General features: G+C 36.6%; 1 protein-coding gene across 30 annotated transcripts in view; it reads left to right on the top strand.

Moving 5' to 3' along the window:
- The window catches only part of DLG2 (discs large MAGUK scaffold protein 2), a 990031-nt gene that overhangs the window by 605655 nt on the left and 361275 nt on the right, over positions 1-23101 (top strand). For all 30 annotated transcript variants that reach the window (XM_064719541.1, XM_064719525.1, XM_064719532.1 and 27 more), the window contains one exon: positions 15067-15117. In XM_064719541.1, the coding sequence (XP_064575611.1) occupies positions 15067-15117 (51 nt within the window). The remainder of the gene's footprint in view (positions 1-15066; positions 15118-23101) is intronic.

The raw sequence follows: 23101 nt of genomic DNA, 5'->3' as shown, positions 1-23101 counted from the left end.
CTTTTCAGAATAAATTAGTTTTTTCTTTCCTAATTAGTTTGATCATAGTCTTGAAAGTCAGATTACACACCTTATTATCTGTAATGACTTAAGTTTTTCCAGATTCTTAACCTGCAGTTTTGTTTATTATTCATACTACTCTTTCAGCCTGTCATTAATATGCATTGCAATGGAAAAGTTAAAGCTGGTCGAACTCTCTGCAAGTCTTTTAAAGCTGCATTGGCTTGGCTTGTCTCTTTTGGCCCTTCAGTTGTATCACAGCATTTTTTTTGCCCTGGCAGCCAGTGCTGTATTCTGCATTTCATTGTTTCTGCAGTGGGATAAGATATTTTTTTCTTTTATAACAGCAGTATTGACAGGCTTGATTTAAATAATGTTTATAAAATATTTTTTGATCATTAGTGAAAATGGTTCTTCAGAACACAAAACTAATGAACTAATATAAAACAGCTCACCTTAAGCACGCAAAAATGGAAAAGTTTTCATCCTGCTCTCTGATGACCTAAATGGATTTTAGTGTGACAGCATAAAAAAATATTCTGCCACTGCTGAAAACCCAAAGCAAAAGTACAGAATGGACCTTAGGATTTACTTCACCTTTATTTCATACCCAATCTTTTTCTACCTGAATATAAATTTATTTCAAACCTTTTCTTTTAAAATATACTGTTTAAAAAAGAAACATTTTAAAGAAGGGCTAGAGTGATTCTGAAGCAAAAATGTGATTTTTTATTTCATGTGTTTTGCTTTAAAATTATGAATGGATTTTTAATATTTAAGCCTTCTTAAAGACATAATTTTTAATTAAGGAAAAAACCCTTTACTTTCAAGTAAAATAAATTCATGATTTTAGGGGATTTCTTTTATTTTCTGTAGGAATGAACACTGCATTGCCTATTTGAGTGCTATGTATTTTAATACATAAACAATCAAAAAGCCTTCATTGTGTCTGGATGTAGGTAGAGTTACTAACTTCCAATAAGAGTTACTAACCTCCAATCCAACAAGTAAATGAATCCCTTGGTCATGTATCTAATTATTCCACTTCTATTATCTGAAATTGTAATACTGTCCATTTTCAATGCCTATGAATAATGCTGGACTTTAGGTTCAATCAAGGAGTTCTTTCTATGGATGTTTGAAATGTTGCAATTAGCAGACTGGGAGAAAGGAGCTTATTGAATATAGAGATCACGTCCTGCACTCATTTTTGTCCCATGGCTTCAGGTGGACTCAGCATAGGGAGTGTGTAATGCTTCCTGCTTTTTGGATTTGGAGTGCAAGTACTTGAGCATTGCAGTCCAGATCATGGGTGTGCATTTATCAGTCTTTGTTCTAACACTCTCAAATTTATAAAGCAGACTTTTTGACAAAAAACTGCTTTTGCCAACAGGTTTTTGGATACCCACTATTGGGTCCTTTGGGTGACAATGTAATAAATCCCTTGAAAGAGGTACAGTGCTTTCCTTTTGCAAAGCCTGTTCTTGCTGGGCCATTCTTATCCTTGTTGCCTCTGCTGGGGTAAGCCAGCCAGGCATTGCCCTGTCTGCTATTTTCATCACTCTGAGAAAAATCATATATACCATAAACATGGGGGTGTGTGGGTGTTCACACACCCCTCCTCTACAGCCATCTATACTTAATTTTTAATTTGCCTGTGATGTTGGCACGTGCTGCAGAATGCAGCGTATGCCTGTTGAAGTTCTTTGAAGCACTTGGAGATCTAAGGCAGCCTTATATTACATGGACCAACCTGACCTAAATCACAAGTCATTTGAATTTGATTTTGTCATTCTCTGCCTAGCCCTGAATTAGTAATTCCTCTTGTATAAGTCTTTATATATTATGCTACCAGAGCTAACCTTACTGGTTATTGTAGCAGTAGGCTAAAGTCAGTTGAGTTGGTAGGTTTGCAAGGATCCAGTGGCCAAGCATAACCAAATATGCTTTTATAGTACAATTCATAGTCTTAAACCATCAAGCCCATTGTCTTTTTCATAAAATACTTGATTAGAATATATGCATACATATATGTATGTATGTATAAAATTAAGACCCATGGCAGGGAGATCGGAACTGGATGATCTTTAAAGTTGCTTCCAGCTCAAACCATTCTGTGATTATTAGAAGCTGATAAAGCTCTTCAAGTACACATGGCTTTTTTCAATAGCAATAGCTTTCTTTTTAGTTACTTTGTCGTGAAGTTAAAGTTCTGAAGTGATTTGGGAAACAGCATAAAGAATGCAAGTGAATAACTACTTATAGATTTATTTTTTTTTAATTCAAGACAATGGGACTTGTATTGGTCAGTATTTACTGTATTAGAAAGGTGCAGAACTTTACTGAAAGCCATTGTAAAAAAAAAAGAAGAGCTAGCACAGATGTTATCATCTTAATGGTTTTAATTATACTAAAGGAAGAAAGCTTTCCTTTTCCATTAGACTTCATTTTGGAGGATTTCCGATTAATTGCTGTCAGAGACAGATGTGTTCCTTTGACCTTGGATAATCTAAGAAGTAAAGAGAAAGTGACTGCTTGGTATTGAAGAGAAAGCTTGTTTAGATGAAAAGTGGGACAGAAAAATCTTTCATGTCTTATTGGACACATGATGGTTTGATTATAATGGGTTTTTCACTTATTTATGATGAAGTATGTCTGAAATTTGTTTTACAAGAACTCTTCTTTGTAATTTTAACAATATTTACTTTTTAATATGTAGAATTGTTGAATATTTTGCTTTGTAAACTACCTGTTAAAGTTCAGCCAAGGCAAGGTTCTTATCCTGGCAGCACATAATGCAACATCAGTAATAACAATGGATAGAAAATATATGCTTAACTTGTGATCTTTTAGGTATTGTTCTTAATATTATTCACTGTGTTTTTCATAGCAGCATTTTCCTGTTATTTATGGATACTTTCTACAAATTTTAGAATAGCAAGAGTACGTTCTTACTCATTCCCTACAACAGTATAAAAAAGATCTCGAAGGAACACCATTCTCTTTTAACAAAATTGCAAAGTTAGCCATTTAAATGCTCATATTTTCCCCCATTATTAGCCAGGTATTTGCTGATCCTTGCTGTAAAACTAACACAACTTCAACACAGTTTCAGCAAATATTGTGAAGTCCCTACTGTTGCAAATTGTGAGCGTAGTCATTTTGGAAATGTGAGTTATTGCTAATCCACATTTTACACAATAAAACCTGATGCTACTTTTAATGCAGTGATCTGGTGACTCAGACTTGATAGTAAATTACATTTTTAATCAGTGCTTAGTTGACCTAGGATAGAGGAGGAAACCCAAATATGCCACAGATAATATCTGTTTTCCTGATCTTAGATATTGCAGCCCTCATAATTTTGTGTAGAAAATTGGCTTAGTTTGAAGGGAATAGAAAATAAAGATTCCTACATGGGATAAATTTCCACTTGTTGAGGTTATTAGTAAAGAGAAATAACAACTGAAGTGCATTTCTTTTGTATCTCACATTAACGTATTCAATCAGTTGTCAAGTAATTTGCGCCTGTAAGTTTTTCTGCATAGAGATGACAAGAGTTTAAAATTCTGGATTCTTTTTAGTCATAAATTATTTGTGCTGAGTAGGTTATGTTTTAAGTTTGCTAGGCTGAAACATTTTACTGAATATTGGCAATATTGCCAATTGAATGTTGGCAAATATTTTACTGAATGTTGTTCTTTGTTCAGCTTAAGTGAGCGCTAATGTGGTCAGAACAAAAGTAATCTTGTCTGATGTCCAAATTCAGGACCTAGGCTTTGCAAAGGTGATGGAAATGTGTGCATGGCACACTGTGCATTTATCTTGATACTACTGAGCTATGCTAATTTTCAAATAATGTGCACAGTGCAAGGTTGATAAATCACATAGATTTCACCACAGTCTTCCTCTTTAGTAGAAGCAGATATGTGGTATCTTCGTAGTGTTCTTTCTTATTCTAAAAATACTGAAAGTCCTCAACTGTCCATATGACCTTTTGGTCTTTCCTTAGAGGAGAAGTATAATTTGCTGCTGGTGCTTTCAATAGTCTTTAATTTCCTTTTAGAAGCATTGTGTACTAGTTTGGAGTTAGTTTGTAAACTAAGTCAGAGAATGTTCTTTCATTCCCCAAGAATTTGAATTTCATGCCAAAGGACACAAATATATTCTAGTTAGTGAAACTTTTTTCTGTCTATCTTGGAATTGTTGAAAGATATTCATCTTTCTTTCAAAATAAGGACCAATCTTCAGGAGCCATCCTCATGTCTTGGGGAGACTGATCTTACCAATAAGGCAGTTGGTCAGAATTGGGCATCCCTGTTTCAATCATGTCTCAATGAACTTTGTCTCTATATGCAGATCTACTGAAAGAAAATAAATTATACTTTACTTTCTCCCCAGTTCTTTAATTCCACATATTTTTGGTTTTTGGCTGTAGCTAAAATGAAGTTTGTTTATATTTTGTAGAAATTCCCCTGCTTTACTAAAGTTAAAGCTTTAATATTGTCCTCCATCAGTTACACTTTGAGACCAGTTTCGTATTTCCAGATATTTTCTAGCCATTTTTCTTTCCCTGCTGTTTCTTGGTGAAGAATGATTCAAGAAGATTGTAAGAATAGCTTTTCCTGTCACATTAATCTTTCTGCTTGGGTGAAGTAGGAGATACATAGCAACGAGTATGAATCTGCAAATATATTTTTTCTTGGTTTAGCATCACATTGAGTCGTTTTCTGGCAATCACCCATTGCTTGTGGGCACCTTCATGCACTCCAGGTGCTGGTACCACAGACACAGAACCTCTTACCCAAGAAAATAGGTAAAAATGGACTTTAATAGAAGACATGACAGAAGATGCTCAGCAGGCACAGGGCTCAGACAGGGAAATGAACTGACCAGCCTTGTCTACATGTGACTGGCCCCTTTTATCCACTTGCCCCTCTGTTTTCTTGTACTTCTTCCTCTCTACTCCTAAACCACATCTGTTCTTCCCGTTTCCACACCTTTCGTTCCTCACCTGAACATCTCCTAAGTCTTGTTGCAATGCCAAGATGCTTGTTCCCTGCATCCTGCCAGTGTCCCAGCCTCTCAGACAGTGATGTGCTCCTCAGGCTGCAAGGTGTCCCCCAGCTGACCCACAGTGCTGGGTGTCACCCTGAGCCAGGGACTGAGGCTCTCTGGGAGAGGAAGGGTCTCTGCCAGGGTACCTCCACCTGCCCTGGTGCCTCTCTGCTTGTTGGGGGTATGTGTGTCCACACCTTTGATGGGCTGATGGCTCCTGTGATGAGCCCAGGATGAAGCCGAAATAAATTTAATCCTGAAAAATAAGTTTTCTGTGGAGCAGACATACTGGAGCATGTACAGTGTAGTAATGGCAAGTAAAATGTCTGGTTAGTGGCCTTGTGCATATTGGAGCATTTGATGGCCAGGAGAAGATTTGTACACAAATTTATCTGTGATTGTTAATGGCCACAAACTTCATTGCATATTATTGAAATAGGAACTGGAATACTTTCCTCATCTCTGCTGCCAAATACTTCAGCTCTGATGTGGAAATTAAAGGTTTCATTATGTCAGGAAACCTATGGAGAATGTAATAAAGATACTCCATATAACTGGTAAAATGTACTCTACTTCTGGAAACAGATGATGAAATACTTGACATTTTAAAGTAGTATTGCGAGACATTAAACATTTTCAGAGTACTTCTGTGTTGCAGTTGTGCATTTTAGTGTAGTAAAAATATTCTTAGAGTACCACATTTCTTGTACCATAGGTCTTTTCATCACTGCTGGCTTATAGCAAGAGAGCACTGTGACCTTTTTGTGTTGTTTTAAAGAGGATTATGTCTCAGCAATTTTCTCAGGTTTTCTTTTGGCTTTCCTCAGTTCTTTAGTAAAGCTTCTCTCGTCTCTGCTGTTATACATTAATAGGTACTCTTGAAAATAACATCTTTTTTTTAGAATACTGCAGCAATGCATAGAAATTACTTTCAGAGTGACTTTCAAGTTTAATATTTCATTATTGTGTCAGAAATTAGATTGATTGAAGGTGGATGAAAGTGATTTTTTCCTCTCTCCTTAGATTTAAGTTGAAAGAATTTTTGTGAAAAACTCAAATTCCCTTGAACTGATGCAAACCAATTTTTCCTACCAAGAAAGCTTGAGAAGTATTTGGGATAGTTTGCTGAATATTGGCTAGGCTTAGATTGGGACTGGTAATGATCAGTTAGGCTGTGTTAGCTTCTTCGCAGTGTTTACATGGTTAATCCCTGTGAACAGCAGTTACATCAGTTTTCTTTCCTTGAGCTTGGGAGGAGGAGCAGAAAACCACTGGTTTTGTCTCAGCCATTCAAATTGTCTTCTTTTTTCCTTTTTTTTTTCTTTTTTTTTTTTTTTTCCTACAGCAAAATTAATTGGATATGAGGGAGCTGTTCCGCAATGCTTTCAGTAGTAGAGTGCAGAGGATTATGGCTCCCTTCCCTTACATACACTAAAGATTTTAAGAGAAACAGCAAATCCTTCTGCTGCTGTAAAAATACTTGTAAAGCACCTGAGTCATGCATAAAAAGCTTGTCCTGTTGAATCCATATTGGTTTATAAATGTGCATGTACTTTATGTGTGTGCATATTCCTTATTACTCATTTTTACTATTAGTGCAGGCATTTCCTTGACTCTTTCAGGGCTTCTTCCTCCTGCAGGTGTAACTACATCCCATGATTAGTACCTGCAACTTCAGTTACACAGGCTTCAGTACAAGCCCAGTGACACCAGTGGGATTGCACCAGGGCTGCTGACAGTAGAGTTTAGCCTTCAGTGCTCGTGCGAGAGTTAATACATAAGAACAAAAGAACCCAAAATAATTCACTGATTGTGATTATTTTTATTTTTTTTATATGCAAGAGAGCAGTGAAAGGAGTATTAACTCTCAAGCCTAAGCAAAAGCACTGATAGATAATTTTAGGCACAAATATATGAGTCAGAGTATGTTCCTGTTGAGCAAATTGTAAGAGATTAGATTATGTTGGTTGTATATTTATTTACTGAGGAAATATGGTGTACCTATTATGCCTATTGTATATATCTCATTATATAATGGCTATGTAAGCATGTCATGGATACCAAAGAATGAATGTAATTAGTGCTGTTCTTTCCTTGCCTAAAATTTTGCCAGTTAGTATGCTACTGATTTTTTCCCTAAAACTGAGGAAAATATATTACTCATGTTTAAATTAATGAAACTTAATCCATATGTAATAATTTCTGCCTTTTAAACACTTTTACAGTTACCAACCTTTAAAATCAAATTATGCAATGTGAAGTATTAAACATTTTTAAAATTACTTTTTAAGTCCTAATTTACAAGTACTTTATAATCTTCATTGATGAAATAAGGTGAATCAAGCAACAGCTATTTTCCATTTTTATGTATATTGTTCAGGAATGATAGATTACACCAGAAAAATAATTTTTAGAAATGTCTGAACTGTTCAAATTTTTTTAAAGGTTTGATAGATTTTCTTCCAAGTCTGAAATAGAGCGGAGATAGAAGAACCCAACAAACTGAGTGTTTATGATAACTCAAATATTACTGTGTCAGCAATGGCAGAAGCACAGAAGAAAATAAGAGGCACAGGGATTGTGAACTTCTGAAGCTGTATAGTAAATGACCTGAATGAACAAGAAAGAATGTGATTTTATGGGAAGAAATTGTTGCATCCAGTTCTCTGGAATGTGCTGTTTCAAGTTTCTGCACTGATATGTGTTCTAAGTTTAAGATACAAAAAGATGAAGAATTTTCATAGAATTAGAACTGTTTGGAAGGGACCTTAAAGATCACCTAGTTCCAAACACCAGGTCGTTTTTTTTTAAGAAATATTTTTTTTTAGGATATGAATCCTGGAATTCCAGAGTTTCCCTATATAGTCAGTGGGCAAGCAGGTTCTTAAACAATTTCATCCAAAGGCTAAGATGCATAGCATAAATCACCCCCCTTGATTCTTCTCTCCAGTACCTGTATAAAAACCCAAAACTTAGATCACTTCTTAACTTGGATGTCTACACTTAGGTAATATGATGGTATATTAATTTCTTTTAGCATTAGGGAAAAGGTTGCAAGTGCCAAAACTGAGCTGTGCACTCTTCTTTCTTTGTGACTAATTTTATACAAGGTGGAAGTGCCAACCTAAACAGAATTCACACACAGATGTAATTTCACTTCCATTTACTGTGAACCCCACTTGAAATCATGATCTCTTCTTTTATCTGCTCCTGCATTAGGCTTATAAATCTAGGAAGTTTGTGTTGAGTTTGCATTAGCTATATCAAGTGCTTACACTTAAAATAGTGCTTCCATCATGGACAAAACAAAGATGTGACGTAAAAATTGATGGCTCATTGTAAACCTTATAAAATAATAAGAATACCTTGGAGAAGTCATCAATTTTTTTTTTCATACTGTACAAAGTGCCAGCTCTCTGGTGACAAAGCAGCTAAAAATAAGTAAATCTAAATTGTTCCTGAATAGCAAAAAGGATTATGAGGAGTGAGCAGGGGAAACCAGAAAAGAAACCCTTATTTTGACAAGGTCTTGAAACTATGGTAAAGCAGGTGAAGCATTAGTGGAAAGAATCAAGGAACATGGAGTGTATGAATGGCTTAAGAGGAGTCGTGGGAGAAAATTGTTTCAAGTTTAGTTGGAAAAGATGAAAAGATAGAAAACTAATCATGAATAATGCTTTGGATGAAGTGGGATTAGATTAAGTAAGTTTAAATTGATATGTGTTTGTGTGTGCATCTGTGTGTGAGACAAAAACAGAACAAATTGGGGAGGTGGTAAGAAGGAAGAAAAAAAAACCTGAAAGGAATTAAAATCAGGAGGTTGACTTGGAGACATGAGAAGTTGTGATTACAGCTCGGGGATTGTGATTCAAAGTAGACAAGAAAAAACTACTGATCTGAACAAGATATGAGAAGTGGGGTAGAGTAAAATAAAATTGCAATTTGAGAAGCAACCAAAGAGTGACAATGGTTACTTGCTAGATGGTTATTTTCTCCAAGGGAATGAAAACAAGAAAAGCCAGGATAACACTGAGGGAGGCAGAAAGAGGAAAGGGTGAGTATTGTGACAATTATTAGATGAGGGTGAATAAAAATTAGGTCCTGAAGGATGTAAGAGACATCTAAAAAGGAAATAATGAGTGAATATAGTACCCTTTGAGCAGGGTACAAGTTAATCATGACTGCAGATCTTTGCAGGTGTTGGCCAAGAGCTGGATTTGGCTTCTTGGAGCTCTGCTAATTATGTGTTGAGGGTAATATCTTCCCTAAAGGATGTACAGTGGCTGGTGGTTCAGTCCTTCCTAAGCATCTGTGGAAGGATCCACAAAGATCTATTCCTGATAAAGTATAAATTTCTTTGAAAACCTTGTTTTTTTACTCTTCAGTCTTCTCACCAGAACAGTCATATTACAACAAGAAAGTTTTTGGTAATGGTAAATTTTGATTCAAAAATTTAGCATATTTTCCTTGTTTCCTAAAGGAAGCCTGAGTAAAAAGAAGGAAATGGGCTTAGTTATGCACTATATTTTATAATGCATGCGGGATATCTCGCATAAATAGTCCATAACATGCACTCACTCACTTAGATAAAGACTAGCATGAAAAACTTTCTGGCAGCCTTTTTAGGACAGCTTGAAAATGCAAAGTCATCACACGTGAATGAAAGAAATCAGGAGAGTGTTTTCTGTAGGTTTATATGCAGTAAGAAAGGAAACTTCAAATGGTGTTGGAAAGCAATATCAAAAGAACATCAACAGCTTTCCTTTGACAATTAATAAAGAAATAACCCAAATCTGGAGTCATCAAAGAGCTAAATAAAGATCACTCTTTGACTTTTGTGGCAAAACAGAAATTGTGAAAGGCTGTTTAATACTTTCTAGATACCAAATGGGCTTGCTGTTTCTGAAATGTAAAATAACATGGTCTAGAGGAAGGTGTCCCTTCCAAACCAAACCATTCTATGAGTCTCTGAATCTGTGACCATCTTAATTACACAGCCAACTGGAAATTTCTGAAGGGCAAATATATCCTGAGGTTACTTGTGCAACAAGAATTTGGCAATCTTGTATTCTGGTGAGGTTTGGGTGATGAGACAACTGGTGAAACCAAAGGAACAAATTTTGCACGTTGAATGAAAATCAATGTTAGGGAAGTTATCTTCCCATGCATATGACAGTAGAAGCAGCAGTCTTCTTTCTTGTAGTTTTCTGAAAAACAATACCCAATTAAATAAGATTAAAATGAGTTTTGCTTGAAATAAAAGTCTACAGATGTAATTTTTAGGCAAAACAATCTCTTCTTGAAAATAAGACTTAGCATAACAAATGGCTCTGATGGCAGTTTTTATTAGAAAGGATAGATCCAGGGGTTTTGAAATCTTGCAGTTGAATAAACTGTATGTTTTGATTAGATTGTTGCTGCTGTCGTAATACAGTTCTTACCACTAAAATTCATGTAATGAAATATAAACCTTATTGGGTGGATGCAGTTGTAGTAGGATAGAGGTATAGCAAGAAAGAATCCTGCAATGTTTACCTGTGAAGTGTAAACATGTCCATCAAATCAAATAATTGCAGAAGTAGAATAAAAATAATATCAAATTACAGTTGTTATTATGAGAAAAAATATCTTAAGAAGTATTATTGAAGTGGCAGAATATGTATCAGAAAATTAAAAACCCAACAGAACATTTGTCTCAAGGATTTCAGCGATTTAGCATAATCTGTAGAGCTGATTTTTCAGTAAGGGACTACTACACCTGCTTATGTCACCCTTAAACTGCAGTAGAGAAACTTCCTGAAAACTTAGGAGTCTTCATAAAGGAACAAACAAATCTGAGTTTGTCAGGTCCTTCCTTTGTCATTCTGTATGCTGGGCTTCAGATTTTTCACAAAATTGTATATAAAAACCTCTCTACCTGTTTCTTATTTCTCACTCTCCTGAAAGTAAGTGTCACTGAAGATGAGTAGTGCTTTCTTCTTAGAGAGGTAAGTGAGCTCTAATAGCAGTGAGAGTTTGCCAGGAAATCTCTCTTGAATGGTGGAGTCTGGATAGTTACCCTACATTATGTCTCTCTCTTTCTTTCCTTGTCAAATGTTTTGGAGAGTCCTCTAGAGTGCTGCTCTAAATGAAAGGTAACTGTTACCTTGCCTTTGGGGGAGATTCTTTTAAACACTGGGGCTTAATTAACTTTTGGTAACTTACTCAAGAAGGGCTGTGCTTTCATCTCACTCTGGATTATGAACATATGTAAGGTCAGGAGGCTGAGAACTTTCTTGCATTACACGTGTGTGTTGGCTGTGCAGCAGAGGTCCTCAAAATTATCTAAAATTTTCATGGGCATCTGCTCCCATGTAGCACTTTTACATTTTGTTCTGGTCCATAGTATCTTTTTTCTTCTCTTGGAAATGCAACTTCCTGGATGACATACGTGGTGATTTCAGCTCCTGTGCCCTGGAGAAGGGATGCAGTTGGTTGTGTCCTCCTATGGACTTCATCTTGTGTACCCCTTACCCACTTCTGCTGCAGTCTGTGGCCCTTTGCTGTCACAGGTGCTGTTGAGCATCTTTCTCAGAAGAATTCAACAGCACTCTTGAACTGTCTCTGATGTCTCTGTTTTGGGACACCAAAATCAGTGGCAGTGTCCCAAATCAGAGACAGAAGCCAAGAGCACTGTTTCTTGGCTTTTGCAGAAGGGATAAGATTGAGTTGTTCCTTGTGGATATCCTTATAGGTTGGGCTTGTGGGAGTAGTTACTGGATATCATGCCCGGCATGTGCTGCCAGTTACAGGTGCAGACAGGCCTGGAAAAGCAATTGGAAAAGCTGCTAAACCGGAGATCCGGCCTTTAAGTGGTGCATAATTATAAAAGATTTACGGCATCCCTTAAGCAGAAATTTGTTACCAGTCTATAGGAGAAATGCTGAGAAAACAGATTTAACGCAAGTGCTCACCTAACTTCACACATCATTTTTAGACTCTCTTTGTACATAGTGAAAGGAAATGTCTGGGCACAACTCACCTCACCTACCTGAGGTTTTTAGCAGAGGATGAAATGAATTAAGACCTTCACGTGCCTGTTTTTACTTACTTGAGTATAGTTAGATGACTACCTCACATTTCAGCATTATAAATGTAAATTTTGCTTCAGATTATAGATATCTATCATAACAAGCTTGCACTGCGGGAAGCTGAGAAAGAATTTTTCCCAAACAATTGTAAAATGCTGATGGTTTCTGATTGTGGAGAAGAGAAAACAGAATGAAAATGTTTGTAGTTTTTCATAGTTATCTAAAATCATGGAGGCTGTAGTAAATTTTGATGTTTCTTTTTGCTGCAATCTGATGTAAAATCAGGATTAGAAAAGTCATGCAAAGAGGGATGCAAGAGTAGGTTGCCACTACTTGTAATGAATGGAAGGTGCAGGTTCAGACAGCTTGTTGCTGCTTTGACAGGCAGACTGTCAAGTTAAAATGTACAAAAACAGAGGGTATGTCCATATGCTGCTAAATGAGAGCACCAACAAGCCAGTTCCAGTGCTGGAGCCATGATTCTCTTTCTGCTTAAGTGTTGGCTCACTCCTTGGCCATTTGCTTCCAGCAGGCTCCAGACAGAAACAGCCCTGAGCACTGAGACTTGGCTGAAAACTGACTATAATTTAGCAGTGTAGGTGCAGCCAGAGAGTCTAAATGTGGAGTTTAAATGTGCTAGCAATGAGTGGTACTGCATAAAGCAACATTCCACCTGCCCAGGTGGGTACAGTATCTTATTGGATGCTTTAAGAAATAATTCCATTGGTTTGCTGAGCAACCAGCAAAACAAACAGGGCAGTGAACAGTATATGCAGACATGTATGTTTAAATAACAAAAGAAGCTGGATCAAGATCAGCTTTTTAATTCATATCACCCCTGCTGCTATGGAGCCTGACAGTGGATCTCTGCTGCAATTAATTTTGATTTGAATTGAAGGCATTTTCAGAATCGCCACTGTGGCTGATAATAGAAATCCCTCAGATGGTCATAAGCAAGATACCGTTTGTGTGCAAATACAAATTGAGTATTCAGCTTGTGTTTTCTCCTTTCATCTTTCTACAGAGGTTGCTCACTTCTCATATCCCTCTTTTTCCCATTTTGCTGCACTAATGAGTTTTTAATGCAAAGGAAAAGCGATTATAAGCAGTGAAGCAAAGACAGCTTTATAGAGCAAGACTGAGGAATTGAAGGCATAGATCAGAGCTATCCAACAACCTGAGATGAAAGAGAAGTTCATGAAAACAGAGACATATAGATAGCTTTGATTTCATTATCATTAGACAAGAAAGGACAAAAAATGGAATAGCTATAAAGATCTTCATGTGTAGTAAGTTGCCTATATTAGTAAAAGAGTCTATGAAGAAAGCATTAAAGTGATAACATTGGTCAGGAAAACATCCTGTAATAAAATTGTTTTGTTCATCTGTGGTGTAAGTGTAATGTGATGTGATTACCCAATCCTAGTAAACTAAAAAACCAAAATATTATGCACGTATTAAATATTATATTCATTGATGCTGGGTTTTCCTTCAATTGTTAAGCATGAGTTGTTTGTTTGGACTTTTCTCTCTCTTTCCTTTTCAACACAGATTCTGGAGATTGTATTTCTATTACTGATTTCATGGTTTATCACATCTTGAATTGTAAACAAATTAAATAGTTGGTGGATTTTAGAGGAAGCTTTTGTTTGGCAGATGCATGTACCTTGTTAAAATATTCACAGGGGAAGTACCTAATTACATTTGAAAGGTGCTTGACGAGATAAAGAATGATTTATATACAGAGTTTTATGATTGCAGTTAAGAATCTAATACAGAAAATTAGCAGTTGGGAGTGGGGAGGAGTGATAAATGTTCATGTTTTGAGGAATAACAAGTTTGTTCCTCCAAGATGAAGTCAATCCCAATCCTTTCCTTTAGTTTAGGTCTTTTTTTTCATTAAGTATAAATTAGGTAAGACACTAAAGCAAAGCTATTTTCCAAGGCATATCCCATCATTACAGAAACTAAAACAGCATGATTAATAAATTTTTCTAATTATTATTTTTCTTTTTTTTTAATCAATACTTTCTGACCAAGTCAAAAATTGCTGACAAGTTGTATGGAAGTGATGCTTTGAAATTCTTCTGAGATTTTAATGATAGATATATTTTCATTGCTCTGCAGTTTACCTGCAATACAGTGAACCTTTGTAGCATTCTCAGATGCTCTACTCTACCCATTTAGGAAATGAGAAAAGGGAGAAAAGTATGTTAGGTGAGTTGCCTGGAGTGACAAAAATAATCCGTGTCACTCTGGAACAAGGTTTTGGAATACTGCTTAAATCAGTGTCATCCCTTCAGTTGATAAATTTTTTTGTCCAGCACAATCTATTTTGGTGCTTTACATTTTGTAGCGTAATTTATTTTGACACTGGGATTCAGCATAGGAATTACATTAACATTCTGTGCCTTTCTGCCATTCAGCTGTCTCTTGCAAAGGTTCTCTGTCATGTTCTTGCCCTAGGTTAATATAGTAAACAAGATGTATTTCAGTGTGTGTATCAGTGAGCAATTTTTACATAAGTACTGTGAATTTCTTGTCTGGTTTTGTATTTCAATGTAAATTGGAGCTGGTAAGACAATGCATAAGTAAGTTTTCTTCTATTGTGAGAATATTAGAAGCAGGTCTTCTATTTTGACTTGAAACTATTACCTTGGAAACTATTTAAACATTGGCATAAAGTCCACAGAGATGTTTAACAAATATCAGTCAGGTGATTTATATAGCCATTACATACTGAACTTTTACTATTTTCAGTTTATAGGCTTGACTATGCCCCCCCAAGACAAAAGGGAGTTAAGTATTCAGTACTTTAGAACTCCTCAGCTCTAGGTTGAAAAATGTGCTTCAGTAAACCAATGATACTGAAACAGCTATACCTATGAAGTTACCTTCCTTGTGATTTAAAGAATTTTCTGATTTTGTTTTTCTTTAGGTCAATGGAACAGAAATTGAATATGAATTTGAAGAAATTACTTTGGAGAGGGTAAGTACAATTTATTCTTTCTTATAGGAAAAATATAATCTGTAATAAAAATAATGTGATTAATTATCAAATTAAATTTGGTTAAGAATAAATTTGTTTACATTTTTAATAAAGGCACCCACTGTTTATTCTAAACTGTAAAAATGTGAGTGATACAACAGGTAAGTTTTTCACACTATTAAGAAGTTTATGGTTTAGCTACTTGCATTCAAAATGCTTTTCTTCCCCATAACCCTTGTCAGTGCTCAGGTGGGTGTTTGGTTATTATGAAGACCGTCTATGACTTAGTAACTCCCTTTTTAGCTTGTCAGCTGGAATGGTGGAATGTTTTCTCTTTAAAAATCTTTGTTTTCCTGGCATATATGCATGATAGCGGATGTGTAGTGTTATACTATAAAAGAAGAATTTCAAAAGGGTTTTTAATGTTCAAGTGGCTACATAAAAGCTGTAGACCATATCTATGCTTAAAATATATGCTTACTCAAAGGCTGAATTACCTGAGCTGTAATCAGGGCTTGCAGTAAATGCCTTTGTCTGTAGGCTTTTTTGGTAAAGTAGCACCAAGAGCAAAGCCATATGTGCTGTACCATGTCTCCCTGGATTTGGTGGTTTTTCCTTGCCTTTTGGTTATGTAGCTGTTTTCTTACAGTGCTGACTTTGTCTGACAGAGATCGAGGCCATATGGGCCATGTAGGGTGTGAAGAAGTCTTAGCTTTGTAATATGTCAGAATGCTTACAAAGGTTTCTAACAGATGCAAGAATGTCATTGCTGAATTCCTTTAGTGTTCTACCAACATCTTGGGAATGTGAAGTTTTTCCATCTTGAAGCACAGTTCATCTTCTTTCTACATAAAATGATTGAATGGAAGGCCAGATTTATCAAGATGTGGTTGATGCCATGTGAACAAATGCCTGTAAGGTGTCAAATTACCATTAAATTACATACTTAAATGATATAATTCACTGCACTTTTTCTGCATATAATATTTTTAATTGTATAAAATGGATAATGAATTCCATAACCATTAAACTTAAGGGGATACAAGTTTATGTTCTCATTGATTTGCTCTCTCAGGCAAATTATGAAAGAGCAATGTGTCTTTTTATCATAGCCATCTTCTTAACAGATAACATATAAGGTTATAGGCACTTTTCCTCTGCTGCCTCCCAACTTACTCACGCATCACTAGTTATTCATTGGACTAGAGTTTCCAAAGGTCACTGAACAGAAAACAGAACACATGCCTCCTGGGTGATATTTTGAAAAGCACTTTATTTTTAACAGATGTGTAAGTTATCAGTGTACATGCTGCAGAACAGATGGGATTTGCATCTCCTGTACCTGTCAGATGCGGATAATTGGTTATTCATAGTGGAGGGTAATATCAGCTAAAGACTGAACAACAGTAGCAAAAAGAGATACAGATCTTAATGGACAATGTTTCCGTTGTTTTCTTGATGATGCTGGATCTGTACCTTCTGATTACTACTGCTTGAAATGTTCTGTCACGTGTATCAGTGTTTTGTCTCAAAGGCAGGGTACTGTGTCTGCTGGTTTTTGTGTGAGGTATAAAACACAAGTGAGTGCCTTTAAATAGCTGTCATTTATGTCAGACTAAAAGCGTTTTCAGAAAAGAAGACATTCTCCATCTTGATTACCCATTTTCTTCCACAAAACTGCTTTTAGAAATTAGAGGGAAATCATCTCTCTATTTAATGGCAAAGTTGCAAAATATATTAAGATTTCTGCTGTTGAGAGAGAAAAATGTAGTTTGTCCATATCAAACAGCTGGTAATAAACTTTACATTTTGGTCCAGTTGTTAAGTCACAGAATTCTGCATCATCAAAACCATCAAAGATTTTCTTAATGAAATTTATCCATATTTTTAAAGGGTCAGTATGGTTTAAAGATTATAAGATGTGAAAAAAAAAAAAAAAGGTGTGTTAGGGAAAAAGCTTTCTTACTTACCTTTTTAAAATAATAGAATGAAAGGGAAGGTGTTAAGGGACTGATTACTTCAGAGCACTTCCCAGTCTCTACACTGTTAATTTAATTATTAGAAGATCACCTTCATCCATATTGCATCCTATATGTGCAACCTATTCCTGAAGAGAGTTACTGGTATTGGTGTGAACCTTGCCCCAGTGTGAAGAGATGTCCCCATCTCTTGGGGTAAAATAAGACTACTGTGTGCATGTTGGCAGAAAGTACCCAGTGTTGAGCTGGAGAGCAAATCAGCAGGGTCCCAAAAATGCCAAGAGCAAACTGTGCTAATGGTCTGGTGGGAAGGACAGTTCAGGACTTGCTGAGCATGCCCAAGACCATGCTGGTGTACCAGGAAGTTGACTGCAAAGTTACAGGGGGCTTTTGAAGAAAGCTTTTTAAAAATATTTTCTTTCTTTGAAATACTGTTATTCAGTTGTTTCTATTTAAAATGTTGTGCCCTAGTTTGCAGTTAAAAAAATACTTGGGGATTTGAGATTAAAAGGCTTCAGAGAGACTTGACATGGACAATTAATTTGAGGCAGATCCACCTTAAATCTGTGATCATTGGTGCTTCCAGGAGTTAAAGAAGTTGTAAGTAACCCCTGTCAGCCCTCTCTTTAGTGGGTGCTCTTATCCTTTTACTCTTCAGTTGTGCCAGCCACTTATCAGGTATCTTCACCAATCTCTGAGCTCACTGTTCATTTAGAGCTCTCATAAGGAGACACTTGAATAACAGTTACAGAGTTCAGAGAAATCAAACAAATTCTCTTATGTTGGGAAAAAAAATCCCCAAAAAACCACAACAAAAAACAGTTTAAATTCCTTTTAAGACCTCAGAGAATATGTGCGATTTTATGCTAACTTACCAGCATAAAATACAGATATGGATGTAGACTAATACTTTGTGATTCATAACAAAAACTACAATGCCCAAATACATACTCAGACAAAATTCTTAAAAATAAAATATTACTTTGCTCTACCTTGGATATTAAGTACACTTTAGAAAGGAAAGTCTATATAAAATAATTAATATTAGTGCAGTGATGTTAATCTTCCATTACTGAAGGACTTGAAAAAACCATACCCAGCACTGTCAAGAGACTTATTTGCATTTGCAAATCAGTGGTCAGTGTAAGAGATGATCAAATAGTCTCTGGTACAAAACCTAACCAACTTTCCTAAACTGGAGGAAAGTTTTAATTGATTGACTCCTTGGTACAAGTGCTATGCTTGGAGGCAGATGCTGAAGATTTTAATAGAGGTTGGAATATCAGGCAACATAAATACTTACCTGGAAAAAAAGTAAAGAAAGACAGCGGGTCACTTAATGATTGATATTGGATTCATGCTCAGTTCAACGTCTGAGTTCAGATCTCAGAACCTTTTTTCTCATCTAATCTTGCTTGCTTTTTAGATGTTGGACAAAAAGAGGACATTTATGATTAATAGAGCTGTTTTCAGTAGGTTCTTTTGATGTTCCTTATGTATTTTCATTTTGTATCTGAATAAAAGAACACTATTAGTTTTTGTGAAATAGACTGTTTGGAAAATCAAATTCTATCAACACTGGAATTAAAGGCATCTAGTTCCCAGTGCATTTGCATCCTGAGATTGACTGACCTTGGTCGGTCAATCTGAAAAGGTTGAGCTCTGACTGAGAATTTTGCCAAGGCTGAGACATGAATGAAGGGTCTCTATTTCTTTTTCTTGGATACTCCTGTGAATTTTCTGTCCGGTCATAACAATACAGGTTACACTCAGAATGTCCCTGGTTTTTTAATTAACCATATGGTTTTACAAAGTTTTTAGGAACCTGTTGTTTTGTTTCCTCCTTGCTTTTTTAGATTTCATTGCCTCTTGTCTCACTCCAGCTGAGGGAGAGACAGGTATGAATGCTTACATAGCATAATTATTTCCTTAGAAAATCTGGTTAAATGTATTCATAGAATCATATTCCAAAAGAGTAAATTCCCAATGATGATTTATCAACTTGGACTGTGTTGTGTTCGCTCTGATAAATTTAATCTGTACCTGCCACAGGCTCTGTTCAGTGGAGTAACTAAGAAATCTACTCTGTTTCTTCTTTCCTTTGACTTGAGAGTTCAATGACATCAAGCACCACTACGAGAAAATTTAATTTTTCTACTTGGAGATTATCATTCTCTGAAAGACTGGGTTTCTACATTTCACCAAATGAAAGGGCTTATTCACATTTTAACTAGAAGGGCTAAAACTAGACATTGGTGACCTTAGATTAGCTCAGCTGATTAGAATGTGGTCCTAAAAACACCAACACCAGAGGTTATGTGTCCAGTCCCTGTATGGACCATCACTACTGTGTTATTAATCATTATTTTTTCATCACTCATTTCCTAGATGAACATGTAGAAGTTTTCAAAGATATGAACAGCTGGAACACTGAAGAACAGATAGTATTGAATTACACAAGTATTTTAATTTGACTTGATATCTTATTTTTTTATACCCATATATATCTTGTTTTTGTAAAGATCACAGAATTATAGAACAGTTTGGGTTGGAAGGGAACTTTAAAGGCCATCTAGTCCAAGCACTCTGCAATGAGCAGAGACGGCTTTTCCTAGCTCAGGCTGCTCAGAGCCCCATCTAACAGTCTCTTGAATGTTTCCAGGGATAAGGCATCCACAGTTCTAAGCAACCTCTGCTAATAATTCACAGCCCTCATTGTAGAAAATGGCTTCTTTAGATGTAGGCTAAATCTACTTTTGTTTAGTTTAAACTCCTTGTCCTACATCTACAGGCCCTGTTAAAAAGAAGTCTATCCACGTCTTCCTTACAAGCCCCCTCTAGATACTGAAAGGCTGCATTAAGATCTCCACAGAGCCTTCTCTTATCCAGGCTGAACTCCAACTTACATAGCCTATTTTCACTGGAGAGGTGCTCCAGCCCTCTGATCGCCTTTTTGTCTCCTCTTCATCCAACAAAATCACATCCATCTTATGTTGGCGTCCCAGAGCTGGATGCAGCACTCCAGGTGGGGTCTCACCAGAGCAGAGTAGAGGGACAGAATCCCCTCCCTTGAACTGTTGGCCCTGCTGCTTTGATTGCAGTCCAGGATACACTCTGGGTATGTCCAGCTTCTCACCATTTGCTTCTCTGTCTGGGAAAAGAGGTTTTCACTATTAGTCAGTAGTGAATCCTCTTTCTGCCTTTTTTTAAGGTCTTAGAGAGCAGTTCATGCACCAATATGCTTTGACCTCTCAGGACTGAGGCTGTAGGACACCGCAGTGCTAGGAAAAGCCTTAATTGTTTCAGAAATAACAGAGAGGAAATGGCCACTAGGAAAAGGTATTTTAAAAGTCGAAGAGTGTACGATGTAGATGCCTTTTGAGAATCCACAGTGCAAAAATCAATATCCAGCCATCAACAGCCCCAGTGGAGTAAGTAGTCTGGTGTCTTCCAATAGGAGAAAGTAAATCTTTTAAAGTGAGTGTCCCTCAGGTACCTGATGAGCTCCACCAAACTCAGAGTTGCTCTCTGAATGTTTATTTTTGCAGAACTGTAAATGATTTCTTTACACTTGAAAGCTTTTTCTGTGCCCTTAGTACATTTCATCTTTGATAGGCTTTGCCTGCTTGCTTACTAGGTGGTAGTTACTCCTGCAGCCTCAGACAGAAATAAGTTATAATTCACAGACAGAATCCTTCTTATTGACTAGTTTATCCCAGATTCATAGCAGAATGGTGACCTATAGGTGTTTATTACTAGAAAGTTCACCCACAGGATTCTTTTTTCCTGGAAGTGACTAGAAGAGGCAGAAGTGTTTATTTATGGTACTGAGTTGTCAGCAAGCAGAGAATGAAAATCCCATCTTTTTCACAGTTGCTCAAACAATTTGAAGTACTGATCTCTTGTGTATCCATATAGAGTCTCTGTAGTGTATTCCTCTGTGTATGTATAAAACAAAGTTCTGTGAAATAAGAAATTAAGAAAGATCCTTGAAAATACGTGTGTAGTGCATGCAATTCCTGTGCAGGAAATTCTGTTGCACATTCTAATTCCTATCACATCTTAGTTTAGAGTTGAGACTGATGGTTGGTTGTGCTAGTGGCTGTTGTTCACCTGCAGGGAGGTTTGTAAGTACTGGAAAGGGCAGGCTCTGGCCCCTGAATGCGATGGCTGAAGCAAGGCCTGTGTTCTGCTTTCATCTCTTGTGTCTTACCAGATGTTGCCTTGACATGAGCCTGTGCTGGAGTGATCAATGAAAGAAACTAAAGGGGTCTGGTGTCAAGTCCTGCTAATGGGATGCTGAAATACCAGCTCAACATTTTCCAAAAGAACTGCAGAATTTGGTTGCTTTAGTTCAGTGACCTAAATTAAGATCCTTTGGAAGAGTCTGGTCTTTTTTATTTTCTTTCACCTCAGAGGAGCCCTAATTTGGTACCCAAAATATAACTAATCACTTGAAAACTTTGTTCTTATTCTGTCAAAGAGTCATTCTGCTGGAACTGTTCCTGGTTGCAGAGGTGTACTACATGTCTTGTGGGGAACTGTTCTACCAGTGCATGGTAGAGGTGCAAAACATGCCAGTCCAGAGTGTGCATGGAAAAGGAGAAGAGCTGGGAGAGGGTGGGCCCTACCTTTTGAGAAACAGAGGCTCCTGCCTGATGTTCTTGGCTATCATTCTTCACATTCAGTGTCTGGGACTGGAAATCAATTATCCCACATAACTGTCTTACTGAAGACTATTGAAAGTGAAGACTGAGAGAAGTGAAGGAAGAGCTGTCAGATATTATACCCCACTTAGAGGTGGGAACAAACTATTTTTATTTATTATTATTGCTGTTAGCAATTATATGGCTAAGGAGCATGACGAAGTAAAGCTGCTGCAGCACTGATAGTATCCTGGAAACAGTGGCAGGACTAGGAGGACTGGTCTTATCTCCGCATAGTGATATCTGGACTGCTTCAGAATACATGCTGCCAGAAGAATCTGAGATATCCAGGAAAAATGCTAAGAAAGCCAGTGGCTTTCCCTTGAACCTTTGTTTATAAGGAAGATTTCACCATTGCTACAGCTGTGCAGAGGGTACATCCTTTCCCAGATGTGTACTGGCAGCACTTCGCATCCCAGTAGGCACGACAGGAAATCTGCAAAGCTGTGAACAGGGAGACAAAGAGAGGCAAAGGCTGTAAGTGAATAAGGAAAAAAAACCCAAACTGCTATACTATGCTCAGAAAAAGGAGCTGAAATAACACTAAAGATTTAACTCCCTCTGGGTGCCCATCAAAGCAATTGTTATTTTCTTATTATTTTCTTAGAATTCTGCTTTTAAATCTAAATGTCTGAAAACCACTTCATGGATGCTAACTTGGATAAATCAGAATGGCGTATTTCTTTGGATGTATCACTGAAATGCCATTTAAACACTAAGGGCATTTTTGCAGTGAAGGATGTCTGCACCCATGTGTTAGCTTTTGTTATTTCAAAGTGAAAAAATACACAGCTTGGATTTACACCTGATTACTCAAGTTTTCCAAGGCAAAGAATAATTGTGTTACTTTGGATTAATTAGGCTTTTATTCACTTGCATATGTAATTTTGAATATTTATGTATTCACTGATTCATATAGTAATTTCTGAGTATTTCTTCTGAGGGATTCACAGTTTCTTTAAATGAGTCCTCAGGTCCAGGGAAGATTAGGAGACTTCTTTTGTTAAGTGAGAAACTTTAAATAACTGAATATTTTATTTATTACGAAGGCTCATGATGACTTTTTTTTTTTAATAATTTGAAGCTTTAAAGAATGCTCAACCAGACAAAGAAAACTGGAGACCGTTTGCCTTTTTTTTTTTTTTAATTTAATAAGAGTCACTTGGCACACTGAGCTGTTTTGTTCCCAGAAGAGTAAATTTCATTTTCCAATATACTAAATCAAGCTGAAGTTACTTAAACTCTCTGGGGTTTGAAAACTCACAGGGGACTTGTTCAGGGAGAGCACATCAGTAGAAA

This window comes from Zonotrichia leucophrys, chromosome 1, assembly GCF_028769735.1.
Source record: "Zonotrichia leucophrys gambelii isolate GWCS_2022_RI chromosome 1, RI_Zleu_2.0, whole genome shotgun sequence".
Taxonomy (NCBI): domain Eukaryota; kingdom Metazoa; phylum Chordata; class Aves; order Passeriformes; family Passerellidae; genus Zonotrichia; species Zonotrichia leucophrys.
The sequence above is the reverse complement of the archived record's forward strand: the minus strand, read 5'-3'. Positions and strand labels throughout refer to the sequence as shown.